The sequence below is a fragment of the Scyliorhinus torazame genome, chromosome 16, assembly GCF_047496885.1.
Source record: "Scyliorhinus torazame isolate Kashiwa2021f chromosome 16, sScyTor2.1, whole genome shotgun sequence".
Lineage (NCBI taxonomy): Eukaryota > Metazoa > Chordata > Chondrichthyes > Carcharhiniformes > Scyliorhinidae > Scyliorhinus > Scyliorhinus torazame.
The window spans coordinates 88,920,503-88,942,540 of record NC_092722.1 but is presented as its reverse complement, the minus strand read 5'-3'; the positions used below and the strand labels follow the sequence as shown (position 1 = coordinate 88,942,540).

At 58.2% G+C, this 22,038-nt stretch overlaps 1 protein-coding gene across 1 annotated transcript in view; it reads left to right on the top strand.

Annotated features, from left to right (window-relative positions):
- The first annotated feature begins 445 nt into the window (after nt 1–445).
- LOC140392936 (retinol-binding protein 1-like) overlaps nt 446–22,038 on the top strand; it is a 130,748-nt gene continuing 109,155 nt past the window's right edge. The window contains exon 1 of the mRNA XM_072478717.1: nt 446–707. Coding sequence (XP_072334818.1) covers nt 635–707 — 73 coding nt within the window. The 5' untranslated portion in view covers nt 446–634. The remainder of the gene's footprint in view (nt 708–22,038) is intronic.

Sequence of the window (22,038 nt, the reverse complement as noted above, 5' to 3'; positions counted from 1 at the left end):
CTGGCGCGCGGGATTCGTGCCTGGTGCGAAGTGGCCCAGAGAGCGAGAGAGACAGAGAGACAGAGAGAACGAGAGACAGAGACTGAGAGAGACAGAGAGAGTGGGAGACAGAGAGCGAGAGACAGACAGACAGACAGAGGCAGACAGAGAGACAAAGTGAGTGAGACAGAAAGAGACAGAGTCACAGAGAGAGCATGACAGAGAGAATGAGGGAGACAGATAATGAAATGGAGAGAGATAGAGAGACGGAAAGTGACAGAGAGGGAGAGAGACACAGAAAAGAGTGTGAAGAAGAGGAAGAGGGAGAAAGATGGAATGAGTGAGACTGACACAGACAGGCAGATGAACAGAGAGAAGAATGGTGAGTGGGAGTATGGTCAGAGAGAAAAGGGGTGGGTTTAACTTGGGATTTGTTGTTATGAGTTGAGATATTTCAACATTTTGGGCAAGTGACAGAGAGCAAGACAGAAATAGAAAGAGAGAGAGACATAGTGAGAGACAGGGCGAGGCAGAGAGAGACAGAGATATAGAGAGAGACAGAAAGAGAGACAGAGCAAGACACCTGGAGAGATAGAGACAGAGATAGAGATCGAGACAGAGAGAAAATCAGAAAACGGTCAGAAAACGAGTGGAGATGCCTCAGAACTACACTGGAGTCTACTCCCTGGTGCATCAGGAGAATTTGGATAGCTACCTCAAGGCTCTGGGTGAGAGAGGGTTTCACTGTTCTGGGACTGGGATGGGTCGGGGATTGTGTAGCGTGTGGGACCTGTGGGGGACGGGCTTCATCTTTTGGCGAGGGCAAACTCCTCTGAAACCTTTCCCAAATCGTTAGCGTCCGCACTCCTCGGTGGGTCCAGCGCGCAGCCCGCGCGGCGGTGCAAGCGTTGGTCTACGAACTATTCAACTGTGGCGGGCTTCGCCATTCTGCATTGCCCCACCGACCCCCTCCCTCCCGCAGCCCGGACCGGCGGGAGGGAGGACGGGGCGATGTTGGGGGTGGAATTCGACTCCCCGAACTTCACTCCACTCCATCATCTTCCCGTTATCCTGCCCGTGGGAAGCGGTTGCGGGAAGCGGCGGATATGGGGGCTCGAATGGCCCAAAGAGGGGGTTAACAGAGGCCCGAGGAGAGAGAGAAGGAGCTGGAGAGACGGAGAGAGAAAGAGGGAGGCAGAGGAAGTGAAAGGAAGGGAGAGGGGGAATGGGGGGAAGAGAGGGAATGGCGAGAGAGAGGGAATGGGCAGAGAAAGCGAATGGGAAGAGAGAGAGGGCAAGGGGAAAGAGAGAAGATCGGGCGAGGGGGGAATGGGAGAGGGGGAGGGAATGGACAGAGGGAATGGGGAGAGAGAGGGAATGGGGAGAGAGAGGGAACGGGGAGAAAGAGGGAATGGGGAGAGAGAGGGAATGGGGAGAGAGAGGGAATGGGAAGAGAGAGAGGGGAATGGGGAGAGAGAGTAAGGGAATGGGGAGAGAGGGAATGGGGAGAGCGAGAGGGAATGGAGAGAGAGAGGGAATGGGGAGAGAGAGGGAATGGGGAGAGAGGGAATGGGGAGAGAGGGAATGGGGAGGGCGAGAGGGAATGTGGAGAGAGAATGGAGTGGGAGGGAATGGGGACAGAGAGGGGGAATGGGGAGAGAGGGAATGGGGAGAGAGAGGGAATGGGGAGAGCGAGTGGGAATGGGGAGAGAGAGGGAATGGGGAGAGAGAGGGAATGGGGAGAGAGAGCAAGGGAATGGGGAGAGAGGGAATGGGGAGAGCGAGAGGGAATGGAGAGAGAGAGGGAATGGGGAGAGAGAGGGAATGGGGAGAGAGAGGGAATGGGGAGAGAGGGAATGGGAGAGAGGGAATGGGGAGGGCGAGAGGGAATGGGGAGAGAGAATGGGGTGGGAGTGAATGGGGACAGTGAGGGGGAATGGGGAGAGAGGGAATGGGGAGAGAGAGGGAATGGGGAGAGAGAGGGAATGGGGAGAGAGGGAATGGGGAGAGAGGGAATGGGGAGAGAGGGAGGGAATGTGGAGAGCGAGAGGGAATGGGGAAAGAGAGAGGGAATGAGGAGAGAGATGGAATGGGGAGAGAGAGGGAATGGGGAGAGAGGGGGAATGGGGAGAGAGGGAATGGGGAGAGAGACAGGGAATGGGGAGAGAGAGGGAATGGAGAGAGAGAGGGAATGGAGAGAGAGAGGGAATGGGGAGAGAGAGAGGGAATGGGGAGAGAGAGGGAATGGGGAGAGAGAGGGAATGGGGAGAGAGAGGGAATGGGGAGAGAGAGGGAATGGTGAGAGCGAGAGGGAATGGGGAGAGAGAATGGGGAGAGAGAGGGGAATGGGGAGAGAGAGGGAATGGGGAGAGAGAGGGAATGGGGGGAGAGGGAATGGGGGGAGAGGGAATGGGGAGAGAGGGGGGAATGGGGAGAGAGGGAATGGGGAGAGAGAGGGAATGGGGAGAGAGAGAGAGGGAATGGGGAGAGAGAGGGAATGGGGAGAGAGGGAATGGGGAGAGAGGGAATGGAGAGAGAGAGGGAATGGGGAGAGAGGGAATGGAGAGAGAGAGGGAATGGAGAGAGAGAGGGAATGGGGAGAGAGAGGGATTGGGGAGAGAGAGGGAATGGGAAATGGGGCGAGAGAATGGGGAGAGAGAGGGAATGGAGAGAGAGAGGGAATGGAGAGAGCAAGGGAATGGAGAGAGAGAGGGAATGGTGAGAGAGAGAGGGAATGGGGAGAGCGAGAGGGAATGGGGAGAGAGAGGGAATGGGGAGAGAGGGAATGGGGAGAGGGAATGGGCAGAGCAAGAGGGAATGGGGAGAGAGGGAATGGGGAGAGAGAATGGGGAGAGAGGGAATGGGGACAGAGAGGGGGAATGGGGAGAGAGAATGGGGAGAGCGAGAGGGAATGGGGAGAGAGGGGGAATGGGGAGAGCGAGAGGGAATGGGGAGAGAGGGAATGGGGAGAGAGGGAATGGGGAGAGAGGGAATGGGGAGAGAGGGAACGGGGAGAGAGAGGGAATGGGGAGAGGAAATGGGGAGAGAGAGGGAATGGGGAGAGAGGGAATGGGGAGAGAGAGAGGTAATGGGAAGAGCGAGAGGGAATGGGGAGAGAGAGGGAATGGGGAGAGAGAGGGAATGGGGAGAGAGTGGGAATGGGGAGAGAGTGGGAATGGGGGGACAGGGGGAATGGGGAGAGGGGGAATGGGGAGGGGGGAATGGGGAGAGGAGGAATGGGGAGAGAGAAGGAATGGGGAATGGGGAGAGGGAATGGGGAGAGAGTGAATGGAGAGAGAGAGGGAATGGGGAGAGAGAGGGAATGGGGAGAGCGAGAGGGAATGGAGAGAGAGGGAATGGAGGTAGAGAGGGAATGGGGAGAGAGGGAATGGGGAGAGAGGGAATGGGGAGAGAGAGAGGGAATGGGGAGAGAGAGAGGGAATGGGGAGAGAGGGAATGGGGAGAGAGGGAATGGGGAGAGAGAGGGGACGGGGAGAGAGAGGGAACGGGGAGAGAGAGGGAACGGGGAGAGAGGGAATGGGGAGAGAGAGAGGGAATGGGGAGAGAGAGGGAATGGGGAGAGAGAGGGAATGGGGAGAGAGAGGGAATGGGGAGAGGGAATGGGGAGAGAGACGGAATGAGGAGAGGGGGAATGGAGAGAGAGGGAATGGGGAAACAGAGGGAATGGGGAGAGATGGAATGGAGAGAGAGGGAATGGGGAATGGGAGAGAAAGAATGGGGTGAGAGGGAATCGGGAGTGAGGGAATGGGGAGAGAGAGGGGGAATGGGGAGAGAGAGGGGGAATGGGGAGAGAGAGGGGGAATGGGGAGAGAGAGGGGGAATGGGGAGAGAGAGGGGGAATGGGGAGAGAGAGGGGGAATCGGGAGAGAGGGAATGGGGAGAGCAAGAGGGAATGGGGAGAGAGAGAGAGAGGGAATGGGGGAGAGGGAGGGAATGGGGAGAGGGAGGGAATGGGGAGAGAGAGGGAATGGAGAGAGAGAGGGAATGGGAAATGGGGAGAGAGAATGGGGAGAGAGAGGGAATGGAGAGAGAGAGGGAATGGAGAGAGAAAGGGAATGGAGAGAGAGAGGGAATGGGGAGAGCGAGAGGGAATGGGGAGAGCGAGAGGGAATGGGGAGAGCGAGAGGGAATGGGGAGAGGGAGGGAATGGGGAGAGAGAGAGGGAATGGGGAGAGAGAGAGGGAATGGGGAGAGAGAGGGAATGGGGAGAGGGGGAATGGGGAGAGGGAATGGGCAGAGCAAGAGGGAATGGGGAGAGGGAGGGAATGGGGAGAGAGAGAGGGAATGGGCAGAGAGAGAGGGAATGGGGAGAGAGAGGGAATGGAGAGAGAGAGGGAATGGGGAGAGAGAGGGAATGGGGAGAGAGAGGGAATGGGGAGAGAGAGGGAATGGGGAGAGAGAGGGAATGGAGAGCGCGAGAGCGAATGGAGAGAGAGAGGGAATGGAGAGAGAGAGGGAATGGGGAGAGGGGGAATGGAGAGAGAGGGAATGAGGAGAGAGAGGGAATGGGGAGAGAGAGGGAATGGGGAGAGCGAGAGGGAATGGAGAGAGAGAGGGAATGGAGAGAGAGAGGGAATGGGGAGAGAGGGAATGGGGAGAGAGAGGGAATGGGGAGAGAGGGAATGGGGAGAGAGTGAATGGGGAGAGAGAGGGAATGGGGAGAGAGAGGGAACGGGGAGAGAGAGGGAACGGGGAGAGAGAGGGAACGGGGAGAGAGGGAATGGGGAGAGCGAGAGAGAATGGGGAGAGAGAGGGAATGGAGAGAGAGAGAGGGAATGGGGAGAGAGGGAATGGGGAGAGCGAGAGGGAATGGGGAGAGAGAGGGAATGGGGAGAGAGAGAGAATGGGGAGAGAGCAGGAATGGGGAGAGAGAGGGAATGGGGAGAGAGAGGGAATGGGGAGAGAGGGAATGGGGAGAGAGGGAATGGGGAGAGGAAATGGGGAGAGAGAGGGAATGGGGAGAGGGGGAATGGGGAGAGAGAATGGGGAGAGAGAGAGGTAATGGAAGAAAGAGAGGGAATGTGGAGAGCGAGAGGGAATGGTGAGAGGGAATGGGGAGAGAGAGGGAATGAGGAGAGGGGGAATGGAGAGAGTGGGAATGGGGAAACAGAGGGAATGGGGAGAGATGGAATGGAGAGAGAGGGAATGGGGAATGGGAGAGAAAGAATGGGGTGAGAGGGAATCGGAAGAGAGGGAATAGGGGAGAGAGGGAATGGGGAGAGAGAGGGGAAATGGGGAGAGAGAGGGGGAATGGGGAGAGAGGGGGGAAGGGGGAGTGAGGGAATGGGGGAGAGCAAGAGGGAATGGGGAGAGAGAGAGAGGGAATGGGGGAGCGGGAGGGAATGGGGAGAGAGAGGGGAATGGGGAGAGAGAGGGAATGGGGGAGAGAGAGGGAATGGTGAGAGAGGGTAATGGTGAGTGAGGGAATGGAGAGAGAGAGGGAATGGAGAGAGAGAGGGAATGGGAAATGGGGAGAAAGAATGGGGAGAGGGAGGGATGGGGAGAGAGAGAGGGATTGGGGAGAGTGAGAGGGGAATGGGGAGAGAGTGGGAATGGAGAGAGCGAGGGAATGGGGAGTGAGAGGGAATGGGGAGAGAGAGGGAATGGGGAGAGAGAGGGAATGGAGAGAGCGAGAGGGAATGGAGAGAGAGAGGGAATGGAGAGAGAGAGGGAATGGAGAGAGAGAGGGAATGGGGAGAGGGGGAATGGAGTGAGAGGGAATGGGGAGAGAGAGGGAATGGGGAGAGAGAGGGAATGGAGAGAGCGAGAGGGAATGGAGAGAGAGAGGGAATGGAGAGAGAGAGAGGGAACGGGGAGAGAGGGAATGGGGAGAGAGGGAATGGGGAGAGATAGAGGGAATGGGGAGAGAGGGAATGGGGAGAGAGGGAATGGGGAGAGAGAGGGAATGGGGAGAGAGAGGGAACGGGGAGAGAGAGGGAACGGGGGAGAGAGAGGGAACGGGGAGAGAGAGGGAACGGGGAGAGAGGGAATGGGGGGAGAGCGAGAGGGAATGGGGAGAGAGAGGGAATGGGGAGAGAGAGAGAATGGGGAGAGAGGGAATGGGGGGAGAGAGGGAACGGGGGAGAGAGAGGGAACGGGGAGAGAGAGGGAACGGGGAGAGAGGGAATGGGGAGAGCGAGAGGGAATGGGTAGAGAGAGGGGAATGGGGAGAGAGAGAGGGAATGGGGAGAGAGGGAATGGGGAGAGCGAGAGAGAATGGGGAGAGAGAGGGAATGGGGAGAGAGAGAGGGAATGGGAAGAAAGAGAGAGAGGGAATGGGGAGAGAGAGGGAATGGGGAGAGAGAGGGAATGGGGAGAGAGGGAATGGTGAGAGAGGGAATGGAGAGAGAGGGAATGGAGAGAGAGAGGGAATGGAGAGAGAGAGGGAATGGGAAATGGGGAGAGAGAATGGGGAGAGAGAGGGAATGGAGAGAGAGAGGGAATGGGAAATGGGGAGAGAGAATGGGGAGAGAGAGGGAATGGAGAGAGAGAGGGAATGGAGAGAGAAAGGGAATGGAGAGAGAGAGGGGAATGGGAGAGAGAGAGGGAATGGGGAGAGCGAGAGGGAATGGGGGAGAGCGAGAGGGAATAGGGGAGAGCGAGAGGGAATGGGGAGAGAGAGGGAATGGGGGAGAGAGAGGGAATGGGGGAGAGAGGGAATGGGGAGAGGGAATGGGCAGAGCAAGAGGGAATGGGGAGAGGGAGGGAATGGGGAGAGGAGAGAGGAATGGGGAGAGAGAGATGGAATGGGGAGAGAGAGATGGAATGGATAGAGCGAGGGAATGGGGAGAGAGAGGGAATGGGGAGAGAGAGGGAATGGGGGAGAGAGAGGGAATGGAGAGAGCGAGAGGGAATGGAGAGAGAGAGGGAATGGAGAGAGAGAGGGAATGGAGAGAGAGTGGGAATGGGGCGAGGGGGAATGGAGTGAGAGGGAATGGGGAGAGAGAGGGAATGGGGGAGAGAGAGGGAATGGGGAGAGAGGGAATGGGGAGAGAGGGAATGGGGAGAGAGAGGGAATGGAGAGAGAAGGAACGGGGAGAGAGGGGAATGGGGAGAGAGGGAATGGGGAGAGAGAGAGGGAATTGGGAGAGAGAGGGGAATGGGGGAGAGAGAGGGGAACGGGGAGAGAGAGGGAACGGGGAGAGAGAGGGGACCGGGGAGAGGGAATGGGGAGAGAGAGGGAATGGGGAGAGAGAGGGAATGGGGAGAGGGAATGGGGAGAGAGAGGGAATGGTGAGAGGGGAATGGGGAGAGAGAGGGAATGAGGAGAGGGGGAATGGAGAGAGTGGGAATGGGGAAACAGAGGGAATGGGGAGAGATGGAATGGAGAGAGAGGGAATGGGGAATGGGGAGGAGAGGGAATAGGGGAGAGAGGGAATGGGGAGAGAGAGGGGGAATGGGGAGAGAGAGGGGGAATGGGGAGAGAGGGGGGAAGGGGGAGTGAGGGAATGGGGAGAGCAAGAGGGAATGGGGAGAGAGAGAGAGGGAATGGGGGAGAGGGAGGGAATGGGGAGAGAGAGGGAATGGGGAGAGAGAGGGAATGGGGAGAGAGAGGGAATGGTGAGAGAGGGAATGGTGAGAGAGGGAATGGAGAGAGAGAGGGAATGGAGAGAGAGAGGGAATGGGAAATGGGGGAGAGAGAATGGGGAGAGAGAGGGAATGGAGAGAGAGAGGGAATGGAGAGAGAGAGGGAATGGGGAGAGCGAGAGGGAATGGTGAGAGCGAGAGGAAATGGGGAGAGAGAGGGAATGGGGAGAGAGAGGGAATGGAGAGAGAGAGGGAATGGGGAGAGCGAGAGGGAATGGAGAGAGAGAGGGAATGGGGAGAGCGAGAGGAAATGGGGAGAGAGAGGGGAATGGGGAGAGAGAGGGAATAGGGAGAGAGGGAATGGGGAGAGGGAATGGGCAGAGCAAGAGGGAATGGGGAGAGGGAGGGAATGGGGAGAGAGAGAGGGAATGGGGAGAGAGAGAGGGAATGGGGAGAGAGTGGGAATGGAGAGAGCGAGGGAATGGGGAGAGAGAGGGAATGGGGGAGAGAGAGGGAATGGGGGAGAGCGAGAGGGAATGGAGAGTGAGAGGGAATGGAGAGAGAGAGGGAATGGAGAGAGAGAGGGAATGGGGAGAGGGGGAATGGAGTGAGAGGGAATGGGGAGAGAGAGGGAATGGGGAGAGAGAGGGAATGGAGAGAGCGAGAGGGAATGGAGAGAGAGAGGGAATGGGGAGAGCGAGAGGGAATGGAGAGAGAGAGGGAATGGAGAGAGAGAGGGAATGGGGAGAGAGGAATGGGGAGAGAGAGGGAATGGGGAGAGAGGGGAATGGGGAGAGAGTGAATGGGGAGAGAGAGGGAATGGGGAGAGAGAGGGAACGGGGAGAGAGAGGGAACGGGGAGAGAGAGGGAACGGGGAGAGAGAGGGAACGGGGAGAGAGGGAATGGGGAGAGCGAGAGGGAATGGGGAGAGAGAGGGAATGGAGAGAGAGAGAGGGAATGGGGAGAGAGGGAATGGGTGAGAGCGAGAGGGAATGGGGAGAGAGAGGGAATGGGGAGAGAGAGAGAATGGGGAGAGAGCAGGAATGGGGAGAGAGAGGGAATGGGGAGAGAGAGGGAATGGGGAGAGAGGGAATGGGGAGAGAGGGAATGGGGAGAGGAAATGGGGAGAGAGAGGGAATGGGGAGAGGGGGGAATGGGGAGAGAGAATGGGGAGAGAGAGGTAATGGGAAGAAAGAGAGGGAATGTGGAGAGCGAGAGGGAATGGTGAGAGGGAATGGGGAGAGAGAGGGAATGAGGAGAGGGGGAATGGAGAGAGTGGGGAATGGGGAAACAGAGGGAATGGGGAGAGATGGAATGGAGAGAGAGGGAATGGGGAATGGGAGAGAAAGAATGGGGTGAGAGGGAATCGGAAGAGAGGGAATAGGGGAGAGAGGGAATGGGGAGAGAGAGGGGGAAATGGGGGAGAGAGAGGGGGAATGGGGAGAGAGGGGGGAAGGGGGAGTGAGGGAATGGGGAGAGCAAGAGGGAATGGGGAGAGAGAGAGAGGGAATGGGGGAGCGGGGAGGGAATGGGGAGAGAGAGGGAATGGGGAGAGAGAGGGAATGGGGAGAGAGAGGGAATGGTGAGAGAGGGAATGGTGAGAGAGGGAATGGAGAGAGAGAGGGAATGGAGAGAGAGAGGGAATGGGAAATGGGGAGAAAGAATGGGGAGAGGGAGGGAATGGGGAGAGAGAGAGGGAATGGGGAGTGAGAGAGGGAATGGGGAGAGAGTGGGAATGGAGAGAGCGAGGGAATGGGGAGAGAGAGGGAATGGGGAGAGAGAGGGAATGGGGAGAGAGAGGGAATGGATGAGAGCGAGAGGGAATGGAGAGAGAGAGGGAATGGAGAGAGAGAGGGAATGGAGAGAGAGAGGGAATGGGGAGAGGGGGAATGGAGTGAGAGGGAATGGGGAGAGAGAGGGAATGGGGAGAGAGAGGGAATGGAGACAGCGAGAGGGAATGGAGAGAGAGAGGGAATGGAGAGAGAGAGGGAACGGGGAGAGAGGGAATGGGGGAGAGAGGGAATGGGGAGAGATAGAGGGAATGGGGGGAGAGAGGGAATGGGGGAGAGAGGGAATGGGGAGAGAGAGGGAATGGGGAGAGAGAGGGAACGGGGAGAGAGAGGGAACGGGGGAGAGAGAGGGAACGGGGAGAGAGAGGGAACGGGGAGAGAGGGGAATGGGGAGAGCGAGAGGGAATGGGGAGAGAGAGGGAATGGGGAGAGAGAGAGAATGGGGAGAGAGGGAATGGGGGGGAGAGAGGGAACGGGAGAGAGAGGGGAACGGGGAGAGAGAGGGAACGGGGAGAGAGGGAATGGGGAGAGCGAGAGGGAATGGGTAGAGAGAGGGAATGGGGAGAGAGAGAGGGAATGGGGAGAGAGGGAATGGGGGAGAGCGAGAGAGAATGGGGAGAGAGAGGGAATGGGGAGAGAGAGAGGGAATGGGAAGAAAGAGAGAGAGGGGAATGGGGAGAGAGAGGGAATGGGGAGAGAGGGAATGGTGAGAGAGGGAATGGAGAGAGAGGGAATGGAGAGAGAGAGGGAATGGAGAGAGAGAGGGAATGGGAAATGGGGAGAGAGAATGGGGAGAGAGAGGGGAATGGAGAGAGAGAGGGAAATGGGAAATGGGGAGAGAGAATGGGGAGAGAGAGGGAATGGAGAGAGAGAGGGAATGGAGAGAGAAAGGGAATGGAGAGAGAGAGGGAATGGAGAGAGAGAGGGAATGGGGAGAGCGAGAGGGAATGGGGAGAGCGAGAGGGAATAGGGAGAGCGAGAGGGAATGGGGAGAGAGAGGGAATGGGGAGAGAGAGGGAATGGGGAGAGAGGGAATGGGGAGAGGGAATGGGCAGAGCAAGAGGGAATGGGGAGAGGGAGGGAATGGGGGAGAGAGAGAGGGAATGGGGAGAGAGAGATGGAATGGGGAGAGAGAGATGGAATGGATAGAGCGAGGGAATGGGGAGAGAGAGGGAATGGGGAGAGAGAGGGAATGGGGAGAGAGAGGGAATGGAGAGAGCGAGAGGGAATGGAAAGAGAGAGGGAATGGAGAGAGAGGAGCGAATGGAGAGAGAGAGGGAATGGGGCGAGGGGGAATGGGAGTGAGAGGGAATGGGAGAGAGAGGGAATGGGGAGAGAGAGGGAATGGGGAGAGAGGGAATGGGGAGAGAGGGTATGGGGAGAGAGGGAATGGGGAGAGAGAGGGAATGGAGAGAGAGGGAACGGGGAGAGAGGGAATGGGGAGAGAGGGAATGGGGGAGAGGAGAGAGGGGAATTGGGAGAGAGAGGGAATGGGGAGAGAGAGGGAACGGGGAGAGAGAGGGAACGGGGAGAGAGAGGGACCGGGGAGAGGGAATGGGGAGAGAGAGGGAATGGGGGAGAGAGAGGGAATGGGGAGAGGGAATGGGGAGAGAGAGGGAATGGTGAGAGGGAATGGGGAGAGAGAGGGAATGAGGAGAGGGGGAATGGAGAGAGTGGGAATGGGGAAACAGAGGGAATGGGGAGAGATGGAATGGAGAGAGAGGGAATGGGGAATGGGAGAGAGGGAATAGGGTGAGAGAGGGAATGGGGAGAGAGAGGGGGAATGGGGAGAGAGAGGGGGAATGGGGAGAGAGGGGGGAAGGGGGGAGTGAGGGAATGGGGAGAGCAAGAGGGAATGGGGAGAGAGAGAGAGGGAATGGGGGAGAGGGAGGGAATGGGGAGAGAGAGGGAATGGGGAGAGAGAGGGAATGGGGAGGAGAGAGGGAATGGTGAGAGAGGGAATGGTGAGAGAGGGAATGGAGAGAGAGAGGGAATGGAGAGAGAGAGGGAATGGGGAAATGGGGAGAGAGAATGGGGAGAGAGAGGGAATGGAGAGAGAGAGGGGAATGGAGAGAGAGAGGGAATGGGAGAGCGAGAGGGAATGGTGAGAGCGAGAGGAAATGGGGAGAGAGAGGGAATGGGGGAGAGAGAGGGAATGGAGAGAGAGAGGGAATGGGGAGAGCGAGAGGGAATGGAGAGAGAGAGGGAATGGGGAGAGCGAGAGGAAATGGGGGAGAGAGAGGGAATGGGGAGAGAGAGGGAATAGGGAGAGAGGGAATGGGGAGAGGGAATGGGCAGAGCAAGAGGGAATGGGGGAGAGGGAGGGAATGGGAGAGAGAGAGGGAATGGGGAGAGAGAGAGGGAATGGGGAGAGAGTGGGAATGGAGAGAGCGAGGGAATGGGGGAGAGAGAGGGAATGGGGAGAGAGAGGGAATGGGGAGAGCGAGAGGGAATGGAGAGTGAGAGGGAATGGAGAGAGAGAGGGAATGGAGAGAGAGAGGGAATGGGGAGAGGGGAATGGAGTGAGAGGGAATGGGGAGAGAGAGGGAATGGGGAGAGAGAGGGAATGGAGAGAGCGAGAGGGAATGGGGAGAGGAAATGGGGAGAGAGAGGGAATGGGGGAGAGGGGGAATGGGGAGAGAGAGAATGGGGAGAGAGAGAGGTAATTGGGAAGAGAGAGAGGGAATGTGGAGAGCAAGAGGGAATGGTGAGAGAGAGAGAGAATCGGGAGAGAGAGGGAATAGGGAGAGAGTGGGAATGGGGAGAGAGTGGGAATGGGGCAGATGGGGAATGGGGAGAGGGGGAATGGGGAGAGGGGGGAATGGGGAGAGGGGGAATGGGGAGAGAGAGGGAATGGGAGAGAGAGAGAGAATCGGGAGATAGAGGGAATGGGGAGAGAGTGGGAATGGGGAGAGAGTGGGAATGGGGCAGATGGGGAATGGGGAGAGGGGGGAATGGGGAGAGGGGGAATGGGGAGAGGGGGAATGGGGAGAGAGGGAATGGGGGGGAGAGGGAATGGGGAGAGAGAGGGAATGGGGAATGGGGAGAGGGAATGGGAAGAGAGAGTGAATGGAGAGAGGGAATGGGGAGAGAGAATGGGGAGAGAGAGGGAATGGGGAGAGAGAGGGAATGGGGAGAGCGAGAGGGAATGGAGAGAGAGAGGAATGGAGAGAGAGAGGGAATGGGGAGAGAGAGATGGAATGGAGAGAGAGAGGGAATGGAGAGAGAGAGGGAATGGGGAGAGAGAGAGTGAATGGGGAGAGAGACAGGGAATGGGAAGAGAGGGAACGGCGAGAGAGGGAATGTGGAGAGAGGAATGGGGAGAGAGGGAATGGGGGGGAGAGGGAATGGGGAGAGAGAGGGAATGGGGAGAGAGAGGGAATGGGGAGATCGAGAGGGAATGGGGAGATCAAGAGGGAATGGGGAGAGAGGGAATGGGGAGAGCGGGAGGGAATGGAGAGAGAGAGGGAATGGGGAATGGGGAGAGAGGGAATGGGAGAGCGAGAGGGAATGGTGAGAGAGAGGCAATGGGGAGAGAGAGGGGAATGGAGAGAGGGAATGGGGAGAGAGAGGGAATGGGGAGAGAGGCAATGGGGAGAGGAGAGGGAATGGGGAGAGAGGGAATGGGGAGAGAGAGGGGAATGGTGAGAGGTAATGGGGAGAGAGAGGGAATGGGGAGAGGGAATGGGGAGAGGGAATGGGGAGAGAGAATGGGGAGAGAGGGAATGGGGAGAGAGGGAATGGGGAGAGAGGGAATGGGGGGAGAGGGAATGAGGGGAGAGGGAATGGGGAGAGGGAATGGGGAGAGGGAATGGGGAGAGAGAGGGAATGGGGTGAGAGAGGGAATGGGGAGAGAGAGGAATAGGGAGAGAGAGGGAATGTTGAGAGGGAATGGGGAGAGAGAGGGAATGAGGAGAGGGGGAATGGAGAGAGAGGGAATGGGGAAACAGAGGGAATGGGGAGAGATGGAATGAGCGAGAGGGAATGGGGAATGGGAGAGAAAGAATGGGGTGAGAGGGAATCGGGAGAGAGGGAATGGGGAGAGAGAGGGGGAATGGGGAGAGAGATGTTGAATGGGGAGAGAGGGGGGAAGGGGGAGAGAGGGAATGGGGAGAGCAAGAGGGAATGGGGAGAGAGAGAGAGGGAATGGGGGAGAGGGAGGGAATGGGGAGAGAGAGGGAATGGGGGAGAGAGAGGGAATGGGGAGAGAGAGGGAATGGGGAGGGAGAGGGAATGGGGAGAGAGAGGGAATGGTGAGAGAGGGAATGGTGAGAGAGGAATGGGGAGAGAGGGAATGGAGAGAGAGAGGGAATGGAGTGAGAGAGGGAATGGGAAATGGGGAGAGAGAATGGGGAGAGAGAGGAATGGAGAGAGAGAGGGAATGGAGAGAGAAAGGGAATGGAGAGCGAGAGGGAATGGGGAGAGCGAGAGGGAATGGGGAGAGCGAGAGGGAATGGGGGAGGAGCGAGAGGAAATGGGGAGAGAGAGGGAATGGGGAGAGAGGGAATGGGGAGAGGAATGGGCAGAGCAAGAGATAATGGGGAGAGGGAGGGAATGGGGAGAGAGAGAGGGAATGGGGAGAGAGAGAGGGAATGGGGAGAGAGTGGGAATGGAGAGAGAGAGGGAATGGGGGAGAGAGAGGGAATGGGGAGAGAGAGGGAATGGAGAGAGCTAGAGGGAATGGAGAGAGAGAGGGAATGGGAGAGAGAGGGAATGGGGAGAGAGGGAATGGGGGAGAGAGAGGGAATGGGGAGAGAGAGGGAACGAGGAGAGAGAGGGGAACGGGGAGAGAGAGGGAACGGGGAGAGGGGGGAACGGGAAGAGAGGAATGGGGAGAGCGAGAGGGAATGGGGAGAGAGAGGGAATGGGGAGAGAGAGGGAATGGAGAGAGTGAGGGAATGGGGTGAGAGGGGAACGGCGGAGAGAGGGAATGGGGAGAGAGAGAATGGGGAGAGAGGGAATGGGGAGAGAGAGGGAATGGGGAGAGAGAGAGAATGGGGAGAGAGAGGGAATGGGGAGGAGAGCGGGAATGGGGAGAGAGAGGGAATGGGGAGAGAGAGGGAATGGGGAGAGGAAATGGGGAGAGAGAGGGAATGGGGAGAGGGGGAATGGGGGAGAGAGAGAATGGGGAGAGAGAGAGGTAATGGGAAGAGAGAGAGGGAATGTGGAGAGCGAGAGGGAATGGGGAGAGAGAGAGGGAATGGGGAGAGAGAGAGAGAGAATCGGGAGAGAGAGGGAATGGGAAGAGAGTGGGAATGGGGAGAGAGTGGGAATGGGGAGAGAGAGAGGGAATGGGGAGAGAGAGAGGGAATGGGGAGAGAGGGAACGGCGAGGAGAGGGAATGGGGAGAGAGGGAATGGGGAGAGAGGGAATGGGGAGAGAGAGGGAATGGGGAGAGAGAGGGAATGGGGAGAGAGAGGGAATAGGGAGATCAAGAGGGAATGGGGAGATCGAGAGGGAATGGGGAGAGAGGGAATGGGGAGAGAGGGAATGGGGAGAGAGGGAATGGGGGGGAGAGGGAATGGGGGGGAGAGGGAATGGGGAGAGAGAGGGAATGGGGAGAGAGAGGGAATGGGGAGAGAGAGGGAATGGGGAGATCGAGAGGGAATGGGGAGAGAGGGAATGGGGAGAGAGGGAATGGGGCGAGCGGGAGGAAATGGAGAGAGAGAGGGAATGGGGAATGGGGAGAGAGGGAATGGGGAGAGAGGGAATGGGGGAGAGCGAGAGGGAATGGTGAGAGAGAGGCAATGGGGAGAGAGAGGGAATGGAGAGAGGGAATGGGGAGAGAGGGAATGGAGAGAGAGAGGGAATGGGGAGAGAGAGGGGGAATGGGGAGAGAGGAGGGAATGGGGAGAGCAAGAGGGAATGGGGAGAGAGAGAGAGTAAATGGGGGAGAGGGAGGGAATGGGGACGGAGAGGGAATGGGGAGAGAGAGGGAATGGGGAGAGAGAGGGAATGGTGAGAGAGGGAATGGGGAGAGAGGGAATGGAGAGAGAGAGTGAATGGAGAGAGAGAGGGAATGGGAAATGGGGAGAGAGAATGGGGAGAGAGAGGGAATGGAGAGAGAGAGGGAATGGAGAGAGAAAGGGAATGGAGAGAGAGGGAATGGGGAGAGCGAGAGGGAATGGGGGTGAGCGAGAGGGAATGGGGAGAGCGAGAGGGAATGGGGAGAGGGAGGGAATGGGGGACAGAGAGGGAATGGGGAGAGAGAGGGAATGGGGAGAGAGGGAATGGGGAGAGGGAATGGGCAGAGCAAGAGGGAATGGGGGAGAGAGAGAGAATGGGGAGAGAGAGAGGGAATGGGGAGAGAGAGGGAATGGGGAGAGAGTGGGAATGGAGAGAGAGAGAATGGGGAGAGAGAGGGAATGGGGAGGGAGAGGGAATGGGGAGAGAGAGGGAATGGAGAGAGCGAGAGGGAATGGAGAGAGAGAGGGAATGGAGAGAGAGAGGGAATGGGGAAAGAGGGAATGGGGAGAGGGGGAATGGAGAGAGAGGGAATGGGGAGAGAGAGGGAATGGGGAGAGAGAGGGAATGGGGAGAGAGAGGGAATGGGGAGAGAGAGGGAATGGAGAGAGCGAGAGGGAATGGAGAGAGAGGGAATGGAGAGAGAGAGGGAATGGGGAGAGAGGGAATGGGGAGAGAGAGATGGAATGGGGAGAGAGGGAATGGGGAGAGAGGGAATGGGGAGAGAGAGGGAATGGGGAGAGAGAGGGAACGGGGAGAGAGGGAATGGGGAGAGCGAGAGGGAATGGGGAGAGAGAGGGAATGGGGAGAGAGAGGGAATGGGGAGAGAGAGGGAATGGGGAGAGAGAGGGAATGGGGAGAGAGGGAATGGGGAGAGCGAGAGGGAATGGGGAGAGAGAGGGAATGGGGAGAGAGAGAGGGAAAGGGGCGAGAGGGAATAGGGAGAGCGAGAGGGAATGGGGAGAGAGAGGGAATGGGGAGAGGGAGAGAATGGGGAGAGAGAGGGAATGGGGAGAGAGAGGGAATGGAGAGAGAGTGGGAATGGGGAGAGAGAGGGAATGGGGGGAGAGTTGGAATGGGGAGAGAGAGGAAATGGGGAGAGAGAGGGAATGGGGAGAGGAAATGGGGAGGGAGAGGGAATGGGGAGAGGGGGAATGGGGAGCAGAGAGAATGGGGAGAGACAGAGGTAATGGGAAGAGAGAGAGGGAATGTGGAGAGCGAGAGGGAATGGGGAGAGAGAGGGAATGGGGAGAGAGTGGGAATGGGGAGAGAGTGGGAATGGGGCAGAGGGGGAAAGGGGAGAGGGGGAATGGGGAGAGGGGGAATGGGGAGAGGGGGAATGGAGAGAGAGAGGGAATGGGGAATGGGGAGAGGGAATGGGAAGAGAGAGTGAATGGAGAGAGGGAATGGGGAGAGAGAATGGGGAGAGAGAGGGAATGGGGAGAGCGAGGGAATGGGGAGAGCAAGAGGGAATGGAGAGAGAGAGGGAATGGAGAGAGAGAGGGAATGGAGAGAGAGGGAATGGAGAGAGAGGGAATGGGGTGAGAGAGAGGGAATGGGGAGAGAGGGAACGGCGAGAGAGGGAATGGGGAGAGAGGGAATGGGGGGAGAGGGAATGGGGAGAGAGATGGAATGGGGAGAGAGAGGGAATGGGGAGAGAGAGGGAATGGGGAGAGAGGGAATGGGGAGAGAGAGGGAATGGGGAGATCGAGAGGGAATGGGGAGAGAGGGAATGGGGAGAGAGGGAATGGGGAGAGCGGGAGGGAACGGAGAGAGAGGGAATGGGGAGAGAGGGAATGGGGAGAGAGGGTATGGGGAGAGCGAGAGGGAATGGTGAGAGAGAGGCAATGGGGAGAGAGAGGGAATGGAGAGAGGGAATGGGGAGAGAGAGGGAATGGGGAGATCGAGAGGGAATGGGGAGAGAGGGAATGGGGAGAGAGGGAATGGGGAGAGAGGGAATGGAGAGAGAGAGGGAATGGGGAATGGGGAGAGAGGGAATGGGGAGAGAGGGAATGGGGTGAGAGGGAATGGGGAGAGCGAGAGGGAATGGTGAGAGAGAGGCAATGGGGAGAGAGAGGCAATGGAGAGAGAGAGGCAATGGAGAGAGGGAATGGGGAGAGAGAGGGAATGGGGGGAGAGTTGGAATGGGGAGAGAGAGGAAATGGGGAGAGAGAGGGAATGGGGAGAGGAAATGGGGAGGGAGAGGGAATGGGGAGAGGGGTAATGGGGAGCAGAGAGAATGGGGAGAGACAGAGGTAATGGGAAGAGAGAGAGGGAATGTGGAGAGCGAGAGGGAATGGGGAGAGAGAGGGAATGGGGAGAGAGTGGGAATGGGGAGAGAGTGGGAATGGGGCAGAGGGGGAAAGGGGAGAGGGGGAATGCGGAGAGGGGGAATGGGGAGAGGGGGAATGGAGAGAGAGAGGGAATGGGGAATGGGGAGAGGGAATGGGAAGAGAGAGTGAATGGAGAGAGGGAATGGGGAGAGAGAATGGGGAGAGAGAGGGAATGGGGAGAGCGAGGGAATGGGGAGAGCGAGAGGGAATGGAGAGAGAGAGGGAATGGAGAGAGAGAGGGAATGGAGAGAGAGGGAATGGAGAGAGAGGGAATGGGGTGAGAGAGAGGCAATGGGGAGAGAGGGAACGGCGAGAGAGGGAATGGGGAGAGAGGGAATGGGGGGAGAGGGAATGGGGAGAGAGATGGAATGGGGAGAGAGAGGGAATGGGGAGAGAGAGGGAATGGGGAGAGAGGGAATGGGGAGAGAGAGGGAATGGGGAGATCGAGAGGGAATGGGGAGAGAGGGAATGGGGAGAGAGGGAATGGGGAGAGCGGGAGGGAACGGAGAGAGAGGGAATGGGGAGAGAGGGAATGGGGAGAGAGGGTATGGGGAGAGCGAGAGGAATGGTGAGAGAGAGGCAATGGGGAGAGAGAGGGAATGGAGAGAGGGAATGGGGAGAGAGAGGGAATGGGGAGATCGAGAGGGAATGGGGAGAGAGGGAATGGGGAGAGAGGGAATGGGGAGAGAGGGAATGGAGAGAGAGAGGGAATGGGGAATGGGGAGAGAGGGAATGGGGAGAGAGGGAATGGGGTGAGAGGGAATGGGGAGAGCGAGAGGGAATGGTGAGAGAGAGGCAATGGGGAGAGAGAGGCAATGGAGAGAGAGAGGCAATGGAGAGAGGGAATGGGGAGAGAGAGGGAATGGGGAGAGAGGGAATGGGGAGAGAGAGGGAATGGGGAGAGAGGGAATGGGGAGAGAGAGGGAATGGGGAGAGGGAATGGGGAGAGAGTGGGAATGGTGAGAGGTAATGGGGAGAGAGAGGGAATGGGGAGAGGGAATGGGGAGAGGGAATGGGGAGAGAGAGGGAATGGGGAGAGAGGGAATGGGGGGGAGAGGGAATGGGGGGAGAGGGAATGGGGGGAGAGGGAATGGGGAGGGAGGGAATGGGGGAGAGGGAATGGGGAGAGAGAGGGAATGGGGAGAGAGAGGGAATGGGGAGAGAGGGAATGGTGAGAGGGAATGGCGAGAGAGAGGGAATGAGGAGAGGGGGAATGGAGAGAGAGGGAATGGGGAAACAGAGGGAATGGGGAGAGATGGAATGGAGAGAGAGGGAATGGGGAATGGGAGAGAAAGAATGGGGTGAGAGGGAATCGGGAGAGAGGGAATGGGGGAGAGAGGGAATGGGGAGAGAGAGGGGGAATGGGGAGAGAGAGGGGGAATGGGGAGAGAGAGGGGGAATGGGGAGAGAGGAGGGAATGGGGCGAGCAAGAGGGAATGGGGAGAGAGAGAGAGGGAATGGGGGAGAGGGAGGGAATGGGGCGAGAGAGGGAATGGGGAGAGAGAGGGAATGGGGAGAGAGAGGGAATGATGAGAGAGGGAATGGGGAGAGAGGGAATGGAGAGAGAGAGGGAATGGAGAGAGGGAGGGAATGGGAAATGGGGAAAGAGAATGGGGAGAGAGAGGGAATGGAGAGAGAGAGGGAATGGAGAGAGAAAGGGAATGGAGAGAGAGAGGGAATGGGGAGAGCGAGAGGGAATGGGGAGAGCGAGAGGGAATGGGGAGAGCGAGAGGGAATGGGGAGAGCGAGAGGGAATGGGGAGAGAGAGGGAATGGGCAGAGAGAGGGAATGGGGAGAGAGGGAATGGGGAGAGGGAATGGGCAGAGCAAGAGGGAATGGGGAGAGAGAGGGAATGGGGAGAGAGAGAGGGAATGGGGAGAGAGAGGGAATGGGGAGAGAGTGGGAATGGAGAGAGAGAGGGAATGGGGAGAGAGAGGGAATGGGGAGAGAGAGGGAATGGAGAGAGCGAGAGGGAATGGAGAGAGAGAGGGAATGGAGAGAGAGAGGGAATGGGGAGAGAGGGAAAGGGGAAAGGGGGAATGGAGAGAGAGGGAATGGGGAGAGAGAGGGAATGGGGAGAGAGAGGGAATGGGGAGAGAGAGGGAATGGGGAGAGCGAGAGGGAATGGAGAGAGAGAGGGAATGGAGAGAGAGAGGGAATGGGGGGAGAGGGAATGGGGAGAGAGGGAATGGGGAGAGAGAGATGGAATGGGGAGAGAGGGAATGGAGAGAGAGGGAATGGAGAGAGAGCGAATGGGGAATGGGGAGAGAGAGAATGGGGAGAGAGGGAATCGGGAGAGAGAGGGAATGGGAGAGAGAGGGAATGGGGAGAGGGAATGGGGAGAGAGAGAGAGAATCGGGAGAGAGAGGGAATGGGGAGAGAGTGGGAATGGGGAGAGAGTGGGAATGGGGCAGAGGGGGAATGGGGAGAGGGGGAATGGGGAGAGGGGGAATGGGGAGAGGGGGAATTGGGAGAGGGGGAATGGAGAGAGAGAGGGAATGGGGAATGGGGAGAGGGAATGGGAAGAGAGAGTGAATGGAGAGAGGGAATGGGGAGAGAGAGGGAATGGGGAGAGAGAGGGGAATGGGGAGAGCGAGAGGGAATGGAGAGAGAGAGGGAATGGAGAGAGAGAGGGAATGGAGAGAGAGGGAATGGGGAGAGAGAGAGGGAATGGGGAGAGAGGGAACGGCGAGAGAGGGAATGGGGAGAGAGGGAATGGGGAGAGAGGGAATGGGGAGAGAGGGGGAATGGGGAGAGAGAGGGAATGGGGAGAGCGAGAGGGAATGGAAAGAGAGAGGGAATGGAGAGAGAGGGAATGGGGAGAGAGAGAGGGAATGAGGAGAGAGGGAACGGCGTGAGAGGGAATGGGGAGAGAGGGAATGGGGAGAGAGGGAATGGGGAGAGAGAGGGAATGGGGAGAGAGAGGGAATAGGGAGAGAGGGAATGGGGAGAGAGAGGGAATGGGGAGATCGAGAGGGAATGGGAAGATCGAGAGGGAATGGGAGAGAGGGAATGGGGAGAGAGGGAATGGGGAGAGAGGGAATGGGGAGAGCGGGAGGGAACGGAGAGAGAGAGGGAATGGGGAATGGGGAGAGAGGGAATGGGGAGAGAGGGAATGGGGAGAGAGAGGGAATGGAGAGAGAGAATGGGGAGAGAGAGGGAATGGGGAGAGAGGCAATGGGGAGAGAGAGGGAATGGGGAGAGAGGGAATGGGGAGAGAGAGGGAATGGGGAGAGGGATTGGGGAGAGAGGGTGAAGGGGGAGAGAGAGGGAATGGGGAGAGAGGGAATGGAGAGAGAGGGAATGGAGAGAGAGCGATTGGGGAATGGGGAGAGAGAGAATGGGGAGAGAGGGAATCGGGAGAGAGAGGGAATGGGGGAGAGAGGGAATGGGGAGAGAGAGGGAATGGGGAGAGAGAGGGAATGGGGAGAGAGGGAATGGGGAGAGAGGGAATGGGGAGAGCGAGAGGGAATGGGGAGAGCAAGAGGGAATGGGGAGAGCGAGAGGGAATGGGGAGAGAGAGATGGAATAGGGAGAGAGAGAGGGAATGGGGAGAGAGAGAGGGAATGGGGAGAGAGGGAGGGAATGGGGAGAGAGAGGGAATGGGGAGAGCGAGGGAATGGGGAGAGCGAGGGAATGGGGAGAGCGAGGGAATGGGGAATGGGGAGAGAAAATTGGGAGAGAGAGGGAATGGGGAGAGAGGGGGAATGTCGAGAGAGAGGGAATGGGGAGAGAGGTGGAATGGGGAGAGAGAGGGAATGGGGAATGGGGAGAGAGAGGGAATGGGGAGAGAGAGGGAATAGGGAGAGAGGGGGAATGTGGAGAGAGAGGGAATGGGGAGAGAGAGGGAATGGGGAGAGAGAGGGAATGGGGAGAGAGAGGGAATGGGGAGAGAGGTAATGAGAAGAGAGAGAGAGGGAATGGGGAGAGAGAGGGAATGGGGAGAGAGGGAATGGGGAGAGAGGGAATGGGGGGGAGAGGGAATGGGGGGCAGAGGGAGTTGGGGGAGGAGAGGGAATGGGGAGAGCGAGGGAATGGGGAGAGCGAGGGAATGGGGAGAGCGAGGGAATGGGGAGAGAGAGGGAATGGGGAGAGCGAGAGGTAATGGGGAGAGAGGGGGAATGGGGAGAGAGGGAATGGGGAGAGAGGGAATGGGGAGAGAGGGAATGGGGAGAGAGGGAATGGGGAGAGGGAAAGGGGGGAGAGAGGGAATGGGGAGAGGGGATGGGGAGAGAGAGGGAATGGTGAGAGGGAATGGGGAGAGAGATGGAATGGAGAGAGGGAATGGAGAGAGAGAGGGAATGGGGTGAGAGAGGGAATGGGGAGAGGGAATGGGGAGAGAGGGAATGGTGAGAGGGAATGGGGAGAGGGAATGGGGAGAGGGAATGGGGAGAGGGAATGGGGAGAGGGAGGGAATGGGGAGA